General features: G+C 39.2%; 2 protein-coding genes across 4 annotated transcripts in view; one reads left to right on the top strand and one right to left on the bottom strand.

Moving 5' to 3' along the window:
- Positions 1 to 6,871, bottom strand: part of POLR3G (RNA polymerase III subunit G) — a 38,156-nt gene extending 31,285 nt beyond the window's left edge. For 2 of the 3 annotated variants that reach the window (XM_061187989.1, XM_061187991.1), the window contains exon 1: positions 6,758 to 6,871. The gene's annotated coding sequence lies outside the window, so the exon portion shown is untranslated. Of the gene's footprint in view, positions 1 to 760; positions 818 to 6,757 lie in introns of those variants that run through there. The other variant, XM_061187990.1, reaches the window with a different exon arrangement.
- A 124-nt stretch (positions 6,872 to 6,995) lies between these two features.
- MBLAC2 (metallo-beta-lactamase domain containing 2) lies at positions 6,996 to 17,575 on the top strand. The gene is made up of 2 exons (XM_061187988.1): positions 6,996 to 7,938; positions 17,190 to 17,575. The coding sequence occupies exons 1-2, from the start codon at positions 7,485 to 7,487 to the stop codon at positions 17,573 to 17,575; spliced, it is 840 nt and encodes a 279-aa protein (XP_061043971.1). The 5' UTR covers positions 6,996 to 7,484.
- Positions 17,576 to 19,078: the final 1,503 nt, after the last annotated feature.

The raw sequence follows: 19,078 nt of genomic DNA, 5'->3' as shown, positions 1-19,078 counted from the left end.
GCTACTGAGTATCATTCAACTCTGTAAGCCCAAGAAAGCAATAATATGCCCTCCATACCACTGTAACAGTTCCCTCCTTTTATTCCCTAACCATTTATGTGTTGAAAAAAACAAGGTCATTGTCCTTTGCAATGCTTCTCCAACTTTAAGGCATGTGCAAATTACCTAGAAATCTTGTTAAAAGGCAGAATCTGAACCAGCTGGCCCAGGGTGAGGCCTGAGAATCTGCATTTCTAACAAGCTCTCTGAAGCTATCAATGCTACTGGTTTGCAGACCACACTTTGAGAGTAGGAAGGTTGTACAATTTCCCATATTCTGGATTCACATGATTGATTACACAAGATGTGGTTTAACACATTCCTCTACTCCCTGCATTTTCTATAAACAGATGGAATAGAGGCTTACTCAAATTTGGGTTTGATTTTTTACAAGAATACTTAAAAGAGATGCTCTGTTTTTCCTACTGCATCACAGGACGCACATGAAGTCTTTCTCGGTGATGTTCTCTGGTCATTGGGTTTAGGTGCTGTCAGTCTGTTTCATCCAGTATAAAGTTCCTATCAGTTTTCACTTAATGATTTTAAAATTGCAGCCATTGATGATCATAGCCTAGATTCACGGTTCCATTATGGATTGTAATGTGGTGATACACAAATTTTATCATTCTTTCTTTACTAACTAGAATCCCACCAGTAATCAATTCCCCTCATCTACTATTTAGTTACTATGAAACACAATTCATACAGAAAAGATACTTACTTTAATTACCAAGCTCATTCCATTTGTCCACACTAAGAGAGGGAAAATATCCAAATGGCCTTGTTTCAATTGCGGAGTCACTAAAACATATGCTGAACCTATAGAAAGCAGGTCTCCCAAGTATAAAAATTGCTGAACAGAAGAGCTCACACCCTAACTCTAAAGAAAACCCACCCTAAAAAGAGAGTATATCAGCTGCCGTTGCTTGATAGAATATCCCTTGAGAAATATCAACTCTGCTGACTCTAAACTTTCATATTTATCAAGAAACCTTCGGGTGTATAAACTGATTACCATTAGTGAATGTACTGCCCTTGGCAGAAAAATCAATCCTAACTATTGAGACACTCTTAATAGTTACATGGCATTCTGGCCTACAAATCCATTTCTTTTTAGTTTGGTTATCAGGAGTCAGTTCTCCTGTACCTGGGGAAGCTGCTAAATTCATTTTCTTCTCTTGCAGAGCTGAGAGGTAATCCCTGGACTCAGGTAACCATCTCATGGAAAAAGTGGCTCACAAATGTGACCTAAGCTTCACTGTTTGAAATCCTTAAAGTTGATTTAACCATTACCGTGGTCCTTTTTCATCCTGCTAAACTTCTTGAATGAAGAGTCTTTTTAACGAGCTTCTCCCATTTTCTCATTATCCAAATTATCCTCTGCTTCATGTGGGCCAATTTCATCCAACTAATATTGAGCATTCCAGGCACTGTGATAGGACTCAGAGAGCACTGAACAAAACCAAGACCCTGCCTTCAGGGCTCATATTTCAGTGGATGAAAGAACGCAAACAAGCGTAAGTATGTAACATAATATTATGTGCTCCTGTAGTGTTGAATTATGTCCCCCCACCCCCAAATGTGTTGAAGTCCTAACCCCCTGGGTTCCTGTGAATGTCACCTTCCTGATTTGGAAATAAACTCTTTGAAGATGTAATCGAATTAAGATGAGGTCATATGAGATAAGGGTGAGCCCCCTCCTAATGACTGGTGTCTTCATAAGGGGGAAATCTGGACAGAGAGAGACACACACAGGGGAAACATCATGTGAAGATGCAGGCACAGACCTGAGTGCTGTAGCAGCAACCCAGGAATACCAAGGAGTGCCAGGAACCACAGAAGCTGGAAGAGAGGCACTGAACAGATTCTCCCTCAGAGCGTCCTGAAGGAACAAACTCTGCTAATACCCTGATTTCAGACTTCTGGCCTCTAAAACTGTGAGAGAATAAATGTCTGTTGTTTTAAGCCACCCAATTTGTGGCAATATGTTATGGCAGCCCTAGGAAATCAGTGTAGCTCTGAAGAAAAATAAATCATGGTAAACGGGTAAAGAATAACAAAGGGGTATGGTACTGACTTTTTCACACAAGGGAAGCCTTTCTGTGGAGGATAAATCGGAGCAGTGCGCTGGAGAGGGGCTGTGAGCTTCAAGATGAAGGAATGAGGTGAAGATGGCTATGGACAGAAGGAAGAACAGGGGCAAAGGAGGAAGCCACAAGCTGGGAGCGTCTGAGGAACATGAAGCTCATGCAGTTGGTGAGGAACAAGGAGAGTCTGGTTAAGACCAGATCTTGTGGAGCCCTGGGTGAGCTATGGTAAAGGGTTTGGCTTTTATCTTACTTGTGATGGGAACTATATATAGTCAGGCAGATGCTGAAATGCAAAGGTCCCTAATGGTCCTCAGTGGCAAAATCCACAGGCCTTTTTCCCTTGTTCATGCTCTTGGACTTCCAAAGCATACCACTCATTACTGCCTCCATCCTTATGAAACTGTCTCTTCTCTAGGTTTTAATAAAATCCCAGGGACTTCCCTGGTGGCGCAGTGGTTAAGAATCTGCCTGCCAATGCAGGGGACATGGGTTCGAGCCCTGGTCCGGGAAGATCCCACATGCCATGGAGCAACTAAGCCCGTGAGCCACAATTACTGAGCCTGAGCTCCAGAGCCCACGAGCCACAACTACTGAGCCTGCGTGCCACAACTACTGAAGCCCACGTGTCTAGAGCCCGTGCTCCGCAACAAGAGAAGCCACTGCAATGAGAAGCCTGCACACTGCAACGAAGAGGAGTCCCCGTTCACCACAACTAGAGAAAGGCCACGCAGCAACGAAGACCCAACACAGCCAAAAATAAATATAATTAATTAATTAATTAATTTTTTAAAAAAACCCAACTCCCTATTACAAGTACTGGGGGCCCTTTTAAGATGGCTGCACTGACCCTCCTGACTCACTCGCCTATAATCATATCTTGAGTAGCATTCTCTACACTGGAACCCTCTTCCTCCTTGCCTGGTTGCATCCCTTTTTACCTTAAGATCCAGTTTAAGTCCCTCAACATCCACAACTGTCATTTCATCCCACCTTGCTCTTGGAAAGATCCTCTTGCTAAAATAAATGGATTTTAAAAAATTGAGGTGATACATACAGTGCAGCAGCATTCTTCAATTCTGGAAGAAATATATATATATATATATATATTTTTTTTTTTTTTTTAATTTTTTTTTATTTTTGGCTGTGTTGGGTCTTCGTTGCTGCGTGCGGGCTTTCTCTAGTTGCGGCGGTGCGCGGGCTTCTCATTGCGGTGGCTTCTCTTGTTGCGGAGCACGGGCTGAAGAAATATAGACAATGCCCCTTTTGGGAAATGGACCTGTTCCAAAGAGAAGGAGTTTCACTTCCATTTTTTTTGTTTATTTCTTCAACTATATTAACAGTAGAGATTTTATATCTCCCACTGTTTAGCAGAATACTCTCTATACAACAGCTCCGTAATCAATGTTAGGCTTTCCTTATTTATTTATTCACTTATTTACTGTGATCTGATGAGCAAATTTACCCACAGAAATACAATTCAGTCAGCCTACTATTAAGGATTTTTTTTTTTTTTTAAACTTCTAGAACAAGTTTGCGACCTGGCTGTACACTGGAATCATCAGGAGAGTTAAAAAAAAACAAAAAAACAAAAAAACAGGAAAAAAAAAATACCTCAAGCATCACCCCAGAACAATAAAATCAGAATCTCTGGAGGTAGGATTTAGGCACTAGGACTTTTTAAAGCATTCCAGGAGATTCCAGTATGTAACCTACATTAAGAACCACTGCTCCAGATTGAACTTCCCATTATATAGAAGAGGAAAGTGAGGCTCTAAGAGGTCAGCTGAGTGCCTAAAGACAGAGTTAATTCCTAACAAAGACAAGACTGGGTTAAAGCTTCATGATACCTTTCCACTGTCCTTGCATTTATATTATGCTGCCTGCAGCACACTTCTGGGTTAGTTGAAGACCTTTTAAATCCCAGCAATGTCTTTAATTTTTACAATGAAGTGAAATAGTAATGGCAAAATAGATTGGATTTAGAAATGTAAAATCAGATGCACCACCCTTCCATTTTGGGATGCCTCCTGAAAATTCCTATTCAGAATTGTTCTGAGATAGTTTGATGAGTGTAATTCAAGTATCCAAGAGCTGAAATGCAAAAGCCTATTCTAATTAACAGTGGAAACAACTTTGTGGCAGAGATTTAGCTCATCTCTGAAATTCCTCCTAGCTCTAACATTTGATGAGTTATAATTGTGGCTTAACTGTATTGTCCTCCACATCTCACACAGTCTCTTGCACATATTACCTTGGTCAGTAAACATACAAACAGATATAAGCAGGCATGGAAGCTAGGAGAGGCACTGAAAGCCAGGTCACAGTTTCTTTCCTGATGAATAACACCTAAATTGCCCTAATTAGAAACTAACAGTCATGCTGACCTTGTCTCCACCTCCCTTGATCTCCTCATCTAATAGTAGAAGACTATCAGCTCTGTGTCCCTTCTTACATGTTTGCCTTTCTTCACTTCCGCTTTAGTTCAGGCCTTCACCATCTCTTGCCTGGATCTCTAATACAGAACAAATAAACTTCTCATGGCCAGACTCCCCCTTTCAATGCACTCTCCAGTCATCTCTCTAGAACACAAACCTTGATGTATCACTCTCCTTGACTAACAGAGCTTTGCAGACTAACTTTCCGCCTCTTGCACCCTGCACCTCCTCCCTCCCCCCCCCCCAGCTCTAACCACTCCCAACTCTGCTACACCAGCTGCTGCATGTCACGTTCCTCGAAGGCCACATCCACGTAAGCAAGCCCCCATCATCATTTAAGATACTATGCAAATGTCACTTCTGACCATTTCCTCCATCCTAAGTGGAGGTAGGCCTATCTCTTTTCTGTTTCCCAAGTACTACACTGCTTTTATTACCCTTTTAAAAATCATGTTGTAATTGTCAGTTCTTGTCTGTCTCCCCAGTAATTTCTTCAATTATCCATCCTTCAAGTATTTGTTAAGCACCCTCTGTGTCAGACCACCTTCTACATAATGAGAATATAATAGTGAACAAAACAAAATCCCTGGTTTCATAGTGCTCATAGTCTACTATGGGAAATGGAAAAAAATATACTTTATAGAGTGCCAGGTAGTGATTAGTGCTATGGAAAAAAAAGGCAGGAAACACGGGTGCTATTATGGAAAGAATGGTTGAATAAGTCCTCCTGTATTTTGTAATATCTGAGCACAAACCTGACAAAGAGAAGGAAAAAGCCAGGCTAAGAACTAGGGAAGGATATATAGGGGAAAGTGTAATACAAGCAGAAGGATCTGTAAGTGTGAAGGCCTCTTTGAAGACTTATTCACCTTTTCCTGACCCATTACCAACCAGAGCCTGGCAAAAGTCCAATAAAAATTGGGAGAATTATTGCTGAGCTCATGGCCTAGTAAGGATATTACTCCAATTCACCTCCCCTTGCCTAGAGGAAAAATAAAACTGCAGAGAGTTCTGTACTTCCCTGCTGAGAACATCCTAACAAACAGTGGTCTTTTAAGGCCAGCTCAAATGCCACTCAACAATCCCTTCCATGCATATTCTCATAGCACCTAGTTTTTACTTCCTCTGGGGTACATATCTCATTTGCTTTACATTGCAAACATTTGTGTACAGTTATTATCTTCCTTCAAATTCTTGAGAACCCAGATCATGACTTTTTTTTTTTAAATACAATTCTGTTTTTTACACATCTTTTAGCTTGGGACTTGCACATAAGAATAACCCTGAACAGAGTGTCTGGATAAATTCTAACTAGGTTAGGCAAATATTCAGAAAGGCTACATCCTCATCAAAGACGTAAGGATTGTAGGGGAGGAGAATACACCTCTCCCTCTAAGAAGGCTTATTAGCAGCTGCCACAATAAGTGTTTTCCTAATTATCTTTTATAATGCTGTCTCATGGGTCTCTTTATAATTTTTCCTGGCTGAGCAAGGAGGTTAGTCAAGTTCTCAAGGGAATTTCTGAAGCCTAAATGGATGTTTCAACAGCGGGGCGATGCGGGATGGGGACAGGAACCTGGTGTTAATAGTGGGGGTGATTTCTGTGGCTGTTGGGGCCACGCCCAGGCATTATCCACTTTTCCCGTCCTCTCAAGGTGCGGCTGCCTCCACCTTTCCTTAGTTGAGCCTTTCTCCCAACTTTCTTTGCTCTCTTCCAACAGCGGACAAACAATGCAAAGGAGGGTAGGGGAACGAATATATAATTTAATTTTTTATAAGAGAGGAAAAATCTTATCAACAACACCTCTCCCCCATGATACAGGGTAAAGTGCTAACAGTTAAGAAAACATACTGAATAGTCTGTCCTTAGCTGCAAGTCTGCGGCAATGACTCGTGTTTGAACCAATCATACCATCGGAATTGTAAATCTACCATCGGAAAGAGTATAAATTCCATTCTCACTGTAAACAGTCCTAGGAAGTGGAGACTAGGTAAAAATTGGCAACGACAATTTTAAACGATTGTGAAGGGATTAGGAGAAAGGGACGTAAAGCTATCTCCCAATGCCCCTCAATCCAGAGGCGCTTTAATGAATCTCCACTCCTGACTTCCCCCACCTTCTCCACGTGCCCCTTTAACTCCCCACTTACCCTCTCCAACTCCTCCCAAGCCCTCAATTGCCTCCTCTGTTACCTGCTCACTAAGTCTCGAGGCTTGGAAAACTGTGCAACCGAAGTGCCGGCCGGCAAGGAAGGGGTGCGGACAGAAGGTTCCGGCGCTCCAGGGCCGATTCCACCCCTGGAGAAGCGCGCTCCGCCCTCCACGCGGCCTTAGAGCCGCGTTCAAACCCAACCAATTAGCCCCACCCACTTCCTAGCTAGGCCCCGCCCTCCTGGCAAAGAGCTTTTTAGCCCTTGGCGGGCGCCGTAGTCGTCCAACCCCCTTGGCCTGACTCTTTCTGCGCCAGCTGGAAGTGCGCATCGTAGCGCGCGGTGGGTGGGCTGCCCTGCTCCCTCCCACGCTTAGCTCTCGGCCTCTGCAGGCAGACCCCCAGAGGTGGGAAGAGTTATCACTTTCTGGATCTCTCGTCTACTGCATTGGCCCCTGCGTTAACGCTCCCTTGTGCTACGGCCAGTGAGGCTGCGATTGTTCCAGCGCCCCGGTGCGAGGAGAGCAGCTCCTGCTCTCTGCGGACCTGGCGGGAGGGTGCGGGCGGACGCTCCAGGCAGAGTCTCCGCGCGTCTTTCCTCCTCCTGGTTCTCCCCCCAACTCCATCCGCATCCCCCGCCCCCTCCTTGCTCTGCGCTTTCTCCCTGGCTGCGGGCAGACCGCTCCATACAGCTGCAGCGCCGGAGTCTGGACAGCCTGCGGGAGGCACACACGCCCACACCCACTCCGCCTGGCCGCATCCTTGCCCAGCATGTCTGCGCTCGAGTGGTACGCCCACAAGTCCCTGGGCGACGGCATCTTCTGGATTCAGGAACGCTTCTATGAGTCTGGCAACCGCGCCAACATCTGGCTGGTGCGCGGCTCCGAGCAGGACGTGGTGATCGACACAGGCCTGGGGCTGCGCAGCCTTCCGGAGTACCTGTACTCCTCCGGCCTCTTGCAGGACCGCAGGGCCAAAGAGGATGAGGCTTGCCGGCCACTGCTGGCTGTGGCCACCCACGTGCACTTCGACCACTCCGGTGGCCTCTACCAGTTCGACCGGGTGGCGGTGCACCACGCCGAGGCCGAGGCGCTGGCTCGCGGGGACAACTTTGAGACCGTGACCTGGCTCTCCGACAGTGAGGTGGTGCGGGCGCCGAGCCCGGGCTGGAGGGCCAGGCAGTTCCGAGTGCAAGCGGTGCAGCCCACCCTCATCCTGCAGGATGGTAATGGTCCCTCACGGGCGCGCGTTCTCATTAAGGGAAGGGACTGGGGAGAAACTGTCCGAGGGATGCTTGTTGCAGACCTGCTCGGCTGTAAGGTGTCACATCGCAGAAACACTACTTCTGTTTCTCCCTTCCCTGAGTCAGAAGCCCACTCGACCATAGAGTCTTTGGAAGGCCATTGCAGCCTTCCCTACCAGAGACAAGCTCCGGCACCTTGTAGTAATGCTGAGTACTCGACTGAAAGCCGGCCCCACCCCCTAGTCAGTTTCCTGTGTACGGTACGGTATGTAGTAACAGTATAGAGACTTCTGACTAGGATTCCCATTCTTTTCCCGAACATAAGTCTGACATTTCCAGGCACTTTTCTAGCGAAAAGACTTTTAAGGAATGACGCCTCATGGAGAGTGCATGTCATGTTCTATGCTTTTGAGAACTGCTGACTTCATCCGCCGGGTATGAACAATTCCCACCTGTAGGCTTAGAAAGCCGTTAGAGAGCAGTGGTTCTCATCTGCTCATGCATCTTTATCTTCCAGATAGGTTTCTGTTCTTGACGTTGCCTCACAAGAGAAAAAGCTTGATTGTGAACATAAAAAGTAGAATATGTCTGAGTCTTATGTTATGACAGCTCTCTGTTCTGGTTGAAAGCAAGGCCTGAGAAAGATTAATAAGGAGGCTATTTCCCGTAATGGTGCAGTATGTGGACTAATGCATAGATAACCTTGGGCCTCTTTGGCTCTGTGAAAAACAGGATGGGGTTCAGAAAGAAACTAATGGAATAAAATAGTGTAGGGTTCCAGCCCTTCCAACCTCACACAGTCACTTAAATAATTGAGCCAGTTGGTCACAGCAGTGATATTTGTATATTAATTTCTTTTTTCTTTTTAGAATGCTTCTGTTGATTTTATCCTCACAACACATTTGAAGTGAGGCTACTGACTCCCAATTAAATGGCTTGTCTAGAGTCCACAGAGCAAGATACAGACAAAAGCTAGGATTGCAACCCAGGCACAATAGATCAAAGCATGCAGATCATACATAAATCCTACCCCATAAATATATTATGGTAATTCTGAGTAGGAGGTGAAACCCTCTTTCCTTTCTATCTTGAAACTATTTTATTTTCCAAATTAATTTATTAAACCGTTCCTCTAAGAGGCAGAAAAATCCAGTTGCTGCAGTACAATAAGTCTCACTTTTATGACCAACCAGTATGACAAATAATGAAGTACTTTACAAAAATGCGTTTATCTTACAGATGAGATCTTGATCACTTGAGACATAAAAAATAGAAAGCAAGATTCTATACCTCACACCCCACTTAAACAGTCTTTTCATTAAAATTTTAAATCTAAAGATTAAAAAAAACAATGGTTTAGATGGGAGTCTTACATTACCTGACAATTTGAGATGAAAGAAAACTAAATTTACATTAAAGGTACTTTTAATTACTGTAGTTCTTGATGGAATTGATACTTTTAGAGGTAGGCTTTCCATGCAGTTGATGGGTATTCAGACTAAATTAACACCCAGCCCCCCCCCCAAAAAAAGTTTACATTAGTATTTAAAATATATTTAAATTGTCTAAATGAATAAATGACTTTTGATTTATTTACTTTTGCTTCTGTGCCAGAAATAGGAAATCAATGATGAAAGAATGACAGGAATTATTGTTTTATAGATGAAGCCTATAAAAAGCTTCATGATGAAGCCTATAAAAAGCTTCATGATGAAGCCTTCATTCAAGCCTGTGTCAGGCTTGAATATCATACCTGAAGTCACATAGCCAGTTAGTGAAAGAGCTCGGACTGGAAACCAGGTTTCCTAAATCCCAGTTGATGCTGGAATTACAGGATTTTGGAGTTTCAAGGGACCTGCAAGCTACCTGTGTGGTGCTTTAAGACTTTGAAAGTGTGAAATGAAAGCTTAATATTTACTAAAAACTTTGAAGGTGGTAATACTGTGTTAAATTAAAAATTGTTTTTCATTAGGAGCTGGATGTCTCACCCTCTCAAGTAGTATCTAATATCCTCTTTTCTCAGGAATATTAATTTCCTGTCTCTTCTGAATGGTGTGGCCTGCTAACTTGATATTATCATAATCCAGGTGCCTGGAAGGAGATAGAAAATATTTATATTAAAAATTCATACACAGTTACGTACACATGAACCACACATACCTAACAGCATGAAGTCTTCATTGTTTCGGTTAGAAAATAAGGAGGCTGAATTCATTAGCTTATTACATTTCATTTACTGTATTGATGACCACCTGTCATGGAGAAGCATAAATCTGTGCAGTGTATCACTAACCCAAAAGCTGACTTGTTTATGAGGGACAAGGAGGACAAGGAGAGATCATCATCAAGTGCATCATCTTTGATGGAAAAACAACTCGCCCTGCTAATAGTGAAATCATATCTTCCTATAAGAAGATAGCGATAAACCCTAAATTGATATAGCACATTCTTCTTGAATGGGCACATATCATTCTGCCTGTTTTTCACAATAGGCAGGCATTTTGGCCCCTATTGTACATGTTTAAACAATTTTCCTAGAGTCATCAAGATATTAGAACAGTTGCTTCAGGTAAACTTAAAAATCATTTGGGGAGGTTAAAAACAAAAAATAGATTCCAGAAAGGTAGCAGATTGAACGAACACATCTAATTTGACTCCCTCTCAAAATCCCACTAAGATTACAACAAATGGACCATGGTTTGTCTATTTGTTTTATGTATAAATCCACATTGACTGAGGTTCTGTTTTGGATGCTGGAGAGTAAATGTGATGACTGAGTTAGCAGTTTTATCCTATGCCAGCAATAGAAAATTGGGAGCCAATCCAGTTTGCACTGCAGAAGACTTAAAGGGCTCAGGAATTAGCAGTAGCTGGTACCTTAGTGGGGGCAAAGGGAAGAAAACTAAAATAAGTAGAATTGGTTGAAAGCCATTTAAGAAGCTGTTAAAACTCTGAACTCTTCTCCCTAAGTGAATGCTCCTCTCCCCAGAGTTAGTTTGTTCTCTGGGGAGAATAAAGTAAAGGGGTTTCTTTTTTTTTTTTGGCTGCGCCACGCAGCATATGAGATCTTAGTTCCCCCACCAGGGATCAAACCCATCCTGCAGTGGAAGCGAGGAGTCTTAACCACTGGACCACCAGGGAAGTCGCAAGCAAAGGGGTTTCTTGATTGAGGGATGCCAAGTACTAATGAGCTCAGGAGTTCAGATGGAAAATAGGAGGGATAAGTGTATGTGTATATATATACAAATAAAGAATAGGTAGATAGATAGATAGATAGATAGATAGATAGATAGATAGATAGATAGATGATAGATAGAGAGGGAATATATATGTTCTTTACTAGTTTCCCAGAAGAATGAGAGCCAGGCCTTTACCTCTCCCCCACCCAAGTAGGAAACTGGAAGAATCTTATCTGGAAAATCTGCCCAGCCCTAGAGGAAAGACTAAGATGCTGATTCCTAAGTAATCCTTGGCTTGAACTTTGTACAGTGAAGCCTAGGTCACCAAGCCCCATGCATGTGCTTCAAACAACTTTTTCATTATCCCCCCACTCTTAAACAGACAAGCAAGCATTATAAAACATCTGAGAAAATCCTACATGAAATCAAATACTAAAACAACATAAAGCAACTTGAGAGGAGAGGGCAATCATTAATATCATCAGGGGATAACAATCTATTGCATTCAAGATATCTGAGAGACAACAGGATGCCTTAAAAATAAGCAGCAGACAGAACAATATTCACACTCATAAAAGAACTCTTGGAATTTAAAATGTCAGAAATTATTTAGTAGAATATCTGGAAGATAAAGTTGAAAAACATACAAAAGGAACAAATAGGCAAAATGAAAAGTAGGAGAGAACCAGTAAAGGACCAGTGTGAAAAATCTGACATTGGAGTAATAGGAGCACAGATAGAGCAAACAGAGAAAGTAGAGGAAAAGAAACATAGTAGAGAAAATTCAAGAAAATATCCCATGATTAAGGGATGTAAATTTCCAGATTGAAAGAGCCCACGGACTTCCCTGCACAATGGATGAAAACACATCCAACCCAAGGCACATTATTATAAAATTTCAGAACACTGGGGTCAAAGAAGAGTCTACGGGCTTCCAAATTTAAAGAAAAAAAGGTCAGCTAGATCATAATGGCTTTGGAGCTAGAAAGGAAGAGCTGTGCTTTATCTGACTAAAACTGATTTCCAACTTAGAATTCTAACATCCATTCCACTATCAATCAAGTTCTCAAAAAATCCCGCATGCTATTACTTAGGAAGATACTAAGATATACCTTTATCCTGTTTACTCCCTTCAAAATAAGGGAGTAAACCAAGAGGAAGATATGGAGTAAAGGAAACAGGAGATCTAATGCAAGAGAAAGTTGAAAGGAAGCATCAGGATGATGGCAAAGGATGACACTGACAACGATAGAACCTCAGGCACATAGTGTTCCAGATCTAAGCAGTTGAATCATTACTCTTTTGAGGGGTGAAAGGATGAGAAATGTATATATGTGTGCTGATGGTAGGTGGACAGAGGGGAGTAAAAAGAGCTACTAAAAATCCTTATATTTCATAGTGGCAGTCAATGGACAACATCTAAAATTTAAAAACCAAGAAATGGTAATACATGAATGAAATCAGTAGAGTATATCTAATAGGGAAAACAAGAAATGGAGTATAAATATTATTTACATAACTATATCTAGTAGAGGCAACTACCAGAAGAAGTTGCTAAAATTGTTAAAAGTTGTTGCCTCTTGGGAGCAGAATTGGAGATAGAGCCAGGATGTGGCAAAGAATATTTTAAGCCCTTCTGAAGTATTTTATTTGAAATATGTATATCTAGTTTGTTGATTAAAAATGAAATAAAAATTAAAAATTGGGGATGCCAAGATGGGAAAGGGTATTTGAGAAGCCAAGAGAAGTCTAGTATGGTTGGAATCTGGTGACAGCTGGGTTAGCGTGAGGGCTTGGAAGGATAGTGTGTGTATATATATATTTTTATATATATTTATATATGATATACGTATGATACATTTCATAGGCAGTTTTGGTTCTTATAAGAGAGGTCTTGATGAAATTATATGTGAGCATTATAAGCATAAGGGAGGCATTTATAAAGCCATAGGGTAATGGCAGATCTAGTAATATTCAGTCACTATGGCCTTATCAATTGCTTATAGTTGGTATCCATTTTGATAGGTGGGTGCTTATGTCTTATCTGTTGCTAAGTATTTTGAGTATCACCTTGCCTTGAATATCAAAAACCCATAAGACTCTACCCCTCCATCGGTAATTCTCTAGAGCTCCTTTTTTAGCATCGAACTTCCCTCATTCCTTTCCGTTCTGTACATTTATTAAACAATCTGTCTCCAACAGCTCTATTATTAAATCAACTTAGCTATAATTTCCTTTACCTTACTTGCCAATCATACAGGAAATGGCAGTGGTTTGTGAGCCCCAGGAGCACTTTAAATCTGGAACAATTATCCTGTGAAGGAATCTGGCCCCTTATGACTAGAATGTGGGGAACTTTGGGAGTACCTGATTCCATTTTAATGTAATTTTGGGATTCAAGGCAAGACCAGAACAATCCCTACTCCCATCCCGGGCCCCACTGATCTGTTTTGTGTCACTATAGTTTTGTTTTTCTGAAAATTTTCTACAAATGTAATCATATATTTTGTGTCTTCTTTCATTTGGCATACTGTTTTGGAGATTCATCCATGTTGTTTTATCTATTAATAATTCCTTTCTATTGCTGAGAAATAACTAATTTATGGATATAACACATTTTATATATTCACCTGTTGAAGGAAATTTGAACTTTCTAGTTTGAAATTGTTATGAATAATGCAGCATGAAAATTTGCATATAAGCCTTTGTGTGGATGCATGCTTTCATTTCCTTGGTAGATAGCTAGAAATGGAATTCCTGGGTTGTATGGTAAATGTATGTTAAATATTTAAGAAGGTGCCAAACTGTTTTCCAAAGTGCTATACCATTTTACATTCCCAAGTGCAGTGTATAAGAGATCCAGTTTCTCCACATCTCTGTCAATGCTTGATTTTGTCAGTCCTTTGATTTTAGCCATTCTAGTGAGTATGTAGTGGTATTTCATTGAGGTTTAATTTGCATTTCCCTAATGGCTAATGACATTGAGCATCTTTTCAGGTACTTATTTGCTATTCAAATATCTTCTTTGTTAAAGGGTCTATCAAAATCTTTTCTCTCTTTTTAAAAATTGAAAAATTGTTTTCTTATTGAGTTGTAAGAGTTCTTTATATATTCTGAATTCAAGTCCTTTATCAGATATACATTTTGCAAGTATTTTCTCCCAGTGTGTGGCCTGCCTTTTCATTTTCTTAATGGTATCTTTTTAAGCAAGAAAGTTTATAACTTGGATGAAGTCCAATTAGTCATTTTCCCTTATGTTTTATGCTTTTTGTGTCATATCTAAGAGTTCTATGACTAGCCCAAGATCACAAAGATTTTCTTCTGTTTTTTTTTTTCCTAGAAGCTCTCACATTTAGGATTATGATCCATTTCGAGTTAATTTTTGTTAATATTGTGAAGTAAGGGTTGACAGGTGCTTATTGTTTATTTGCATATATATATATATCCAAAGTATTCCGCTCTAATTTGTTGAAGAGACTATCCTTTTACCCAGTGAATTATCTTAATTGATACTTTTGTCAAAAATCCACTGACCATATATGTGAGTGTTTTCTTCTGGACTCTAGTCTCTTTCAATGATTATGTCTATCATTTAACCAGCACCACACTCTCCTGATTATTGCAACTTCGTTATAATTCTTGAAATTAGATTAAGTCCTCCAACTTTATACCTCTATTTCAAAATTGTTCTGGCTATTCTAGGTCATTTGCATTTCCATATAAATTTCAGAGGCAGATTTTCAATTTCTGTAAAAAAGCATGTCAAGGTTTTGATTGAGATTCTTGAATCTATAGATCTACACTGACCATTAAAGTAGTCACTAGCCACATGTAGCTATCTAATACAAATTTAAATTAATTAAGATTGATTAAAATTAAAAATTTAGTTCCTTGTTGCACTAGCTTTATTTCAAGTACCATTAGCCACATGTAGCTGGTGGCTACCATATTGGACAGTGTTGATACAGAACATTTCCATTATCTTAGAAAGTACTATTAGACAGTGCAGTTATAGGAAAAACTGGATTTAATTACCATCCTAACAGCTTTGAGTCTTCCAATCAATGGATATGGCATGTTTCTCCTTTTGCTTAGATCCTCTTTAATTTCTCTTGAAAGTGTTTCTGTAGTTTTCAGTGTACAAATATAACAAAACACCTTTTTCATGTGCAATTGAAAAGAATGTGTACTTCACTGTTTTGGTGTAAACTATTTTATATATGTCAGTTTTATATAGGTCAAGCTGGTTGATAGTGTTGTTTAGGTCTTCTGTATCCTTACTGATTTTCAATCTACTTGTATTATGAATTATTCAGAGAGGACTATTCAAATCTCTAAGCACAGTTGTTGAACTGTTTATTCTTATTTTAATTATGCCAGTTTTTATTTGAAGAATTTTTAGTCTCTATTTTAGGTACATATGCATTTAGAATTTTTTTTCATGTATTGATCTAATGTATAGCCTCATAAAATGTACCTCTTTTCTCTAGTAATATTCTTATATAAAAATCCATTTTATCTGACAGTATTGCCACTCTAGTTCTCTTATTGTTAATATATATTTTTAAAATTTATTTATTTAATTTATTTATTTTTGGCTGTGTTGGGTCTTCATTGCTGCATGCAGGTTTTCTCTAGTTGTGGCTAGCAGGGGCTACTCTTAGTTGCGGTGCACTTCTTCATTATGGTGTCTTCTCTTGTTGCAGAGCATGGGCTCTGGGCGCACGGGCTTCAGTAGTTGTGGCATGTGGGCTCAGTAGTTGTGGTGCACGGGCTTAGTTGCTCCATGGCATGTGGGATCTTCCCGGACCAGGGCTCGAACCCGTGTCCCCTGCATTAAGTTAAGGTGGATTCTTAACCACTGCGCCACCAGAGAAGCCCTTATTGTTAATATTCATATGGTATAATTTTTCAAACTATTTTTGTCTTTGATTTTATAGTTCCTCTCTTGTAGACTGCATACATATCTCACTTTTTAATCTAGTCTGACAATCTCTGCCTTTGATTAGAGTGTTTATCCCTTTCATATTTAATATAATTATTGGTATGGTTGTATTTAGGTCTGCCATTTTGTTATCTGTTTTCTGTGTCTCATTTCTTGTTTATGTCTTTGTTTTTCCTTTATTTTCTTCTTTTATGTTTAACAATTCCTGATTATTACACCATTTTAATTTCACTATTTTAGCTACATTTCTTTGATTTTTTTCTGTATATGTATATGTTTGCACTAGAGATAACAATATGAATATTTTAACTTATTATGATTTACCTAAATTAGTACTGATTTAAATCCAGTAAAAGAGCAATTTGTATTCATATAGCTCAGTTTCCTCCCCACTATCAAATAACTGGGAAGAGTGTGAGATTTTACCATACTTGCAGGTTAGTAAGTTAGCCTGCCACAGTTTCATGGATTCTGACAGAAGACATGAGGTTCCTGGGTCAGAGACTAACAACAGTTTATTACAGCAATACCAGTAGCCAGAGCATCATCATTTGTACTGATTCCTCAGGCCTTAATTTCCATAGAGTGACAAAACAAAGGGCAAAAATATAATACTGTTCAGTAGAGCACCATTCAAGAATTGTGTCACCAGATACTAGTACAATGGATATTCTGAAAAATGAGGTTTTGGGTCAAATAAATTTGAGAAGCTATACAGCCATATCTCCCTTGTGTATGTCCACAATGTACGTTAGCATATTAAATGTACATTAGCATATCTTGCAGAAAAGAAAGCTGCTTAATTTTCTTTGAAGGAAGAGTTTTCAAAATTATTTGACCACAGAATCTTCTTTTCTTTTATATATTATAACAACCAGCAGAAATTGTGTTTCACTGTTTACTTTGGCAAACACTGGTCTAGCAAACAACAGAAATGAAATATAGGCAACTTATTTTAAATCATCAATAAGAAGTAGGTATTTTTAGAATAAAAGTAAAATAAGTTCATCCTTCCCAACATCTTTGAAACCGTTGTGTTCTTCTGTTCTTTAAGTGATTGAAGTCAAATATATAACATGTTTATCTGTAAATTCTGTTTCCATTTTTAGGGGATGTGATCAACCTCGGTGACAGACAGCTCACTGTTATGCACATGCCTGGTCATTCTAGGGGCAGTATTTGCTTACATGACAAAGACCGAAAGATTCTCTTCAGTGGAGACGTCGTGTATGATGGATCACTGATTGACTGGCTCCCATACAGCAGGATAAGTGACTATGTTGGAACCTGTGAACGTCTGATAGAATTAGTGGACAGAGGTCTGGTAGAGAAGGTGCTTCCTGGGCACTTCAATACCTTTGGTGCTGAAAGGCTTTTTCGATTGGCTTCTAACTATATTTCAAAAGCTGGGATATGTCACAAAGTTTCTACTTTTGCCATGCGATCTCTTGCAAGTTTAGCCCTACGTGTAACAAATTCTAGGACCTTGCCCTAGTATTTAATTCTGTAAATTAATCCAATTAATTCTGTGTTGTTTAAAATAGTGAGCATTTTAAGAAGTGCTTTTTTACTACTATTATGTATTAGAGAAAAAAAGGTTGAGAATGAATAAGCCAAAAACGGAACTTCTTAGTTTAAATTTTTTCTTTTTTCCAAATAAGAAACCACTTAAATAAGCTTATAATTTGCCAAAGCTTGTAATTTGCCATCATTCTGTAATATTTGTTCTAGAAATGATATAGAGGTATATGGGGAAGCAAGGAGGCATTTTGCAGTAAGAGAAAGAACTATCCTTGCGTCTCATTTCTCTCATTTTATTTCCTAGATGACCTAGAAAAAAGAGAATAAAGAGTTTTATGTTTATACTCCAAACTTGATATTTTTAATATATTATTTGAAGATAAAGGTTTTTGGGCTTAAAGTACATTAGAACTCAAAACTTAAACTAACATTTAGAATGACAGCTAAAACAATCCATTGTTATGGCACAGAATTTTTATGCTTCATTTTATTTATTCTTAATGTAATTATAGTGTACATTATGTGTTATGTAATTTTACGTACAAAAAGTACAGTGAATTTTGTTTTATTGCAAAGCTTTAAATATAAATTGCAGAGTGCTTCAGTAAAAAAAACTACTATATATTGTTGTTTGTTATTAAGTAAGTGTAATACTTTCAGTTGTAAAAGTGAAATTCAAATGTCTGTAATCTAACTATAAGTTGTTGGATTTCTCAAAAGGACACTGTCAGGCAAATTTGAAAATATACACATTAAGAGTAATTTTTAAATTATATCCTATTTTAATAATAACAGCTATAATAAACAAAACTTTTCTTTTTAAATAGCAGCTGTAGTATATGTGTCATATTTTATAGTACCAAACAACATCCTAATATAAACCATTCTTTTACTTAACATAACATACATATTTGCCACAGAAGGCTTTTCAAATTAATTGCAAAATGTGCATTAGATATTGACTTAGAGTGAATTGCCTTTTTTATCCTGATTCACAACACCTATTCCTGTTCAGTATTCTTTGTCTTGAATGAAAAGAAGTCTACATTTATAAAGATATAGGAAAGATTATCCCACTATTTAGTCAAATATTTTAGTTTGATACTCTTAATAATTTATTGAAAAGCCTTTTGGAATATTTCATGAGGGTTTTTTAAACAGTTTTTTCACTGCCTTTTTATTATTGACATAGCCAAAACCAAACTCAGATAGCTTTGGAAATCAGATTTTTTAGTATTAGGAAGGTCCAGCAATTTTGATTTCTGAAAAAATATGAAACTTTTCCTACCCTACACCCCACTCAGGTTCTTTAGTCTTTTATTCATTCCACACACACACACCCCCCACATGCAAACACACAGTTACATACATACATGCATACATTGTGCTAAACACTGTGGAAGCTTAAAAAGTCGGAGACTATATCCTAGCTGGAAGTAGAAGACAAACAAAACTTGAATAATAGTATATGCAGGTT

The sequence above is a fragment of the Eubalaena glacialis genome, chromosome 4, assembly GCF_028564815.1.
Source record: "Eubalaena glacialis isolate mEubGla1 chromosome 4, mEubGla1.1.hap2.+ XY, whole genome shotgun sequence".
Lineage (NCBI taxonomy): Eukaryota > Metazoa > Chordata > Mammalia > Artiodactyla > Balaenidae > Eubalaena > Eubalaena glacialis.
Note: the sequence above shows the minus strand (reverse complement) of the source record. Positions and strands in the feature narration are given on the sequence as shown.

Excerpts from the sequence above, each read along its gene's own strand:
- MBLAC2 (XM_061187988.1), top strand. The coding sequence starts at position 7,485 with ATGTCTGCGCTCGAGTGGTACGCCCACAAGTCCCTGGGCGACGGCATC. Across the intron at positions 7,939-17,189 it reads CACCCTCATCCTGCAGGATG|GGGATGTGATCAACCTCGGT; the intron begins GTAATGGTCCCT and ends TTCCATTTTTAG.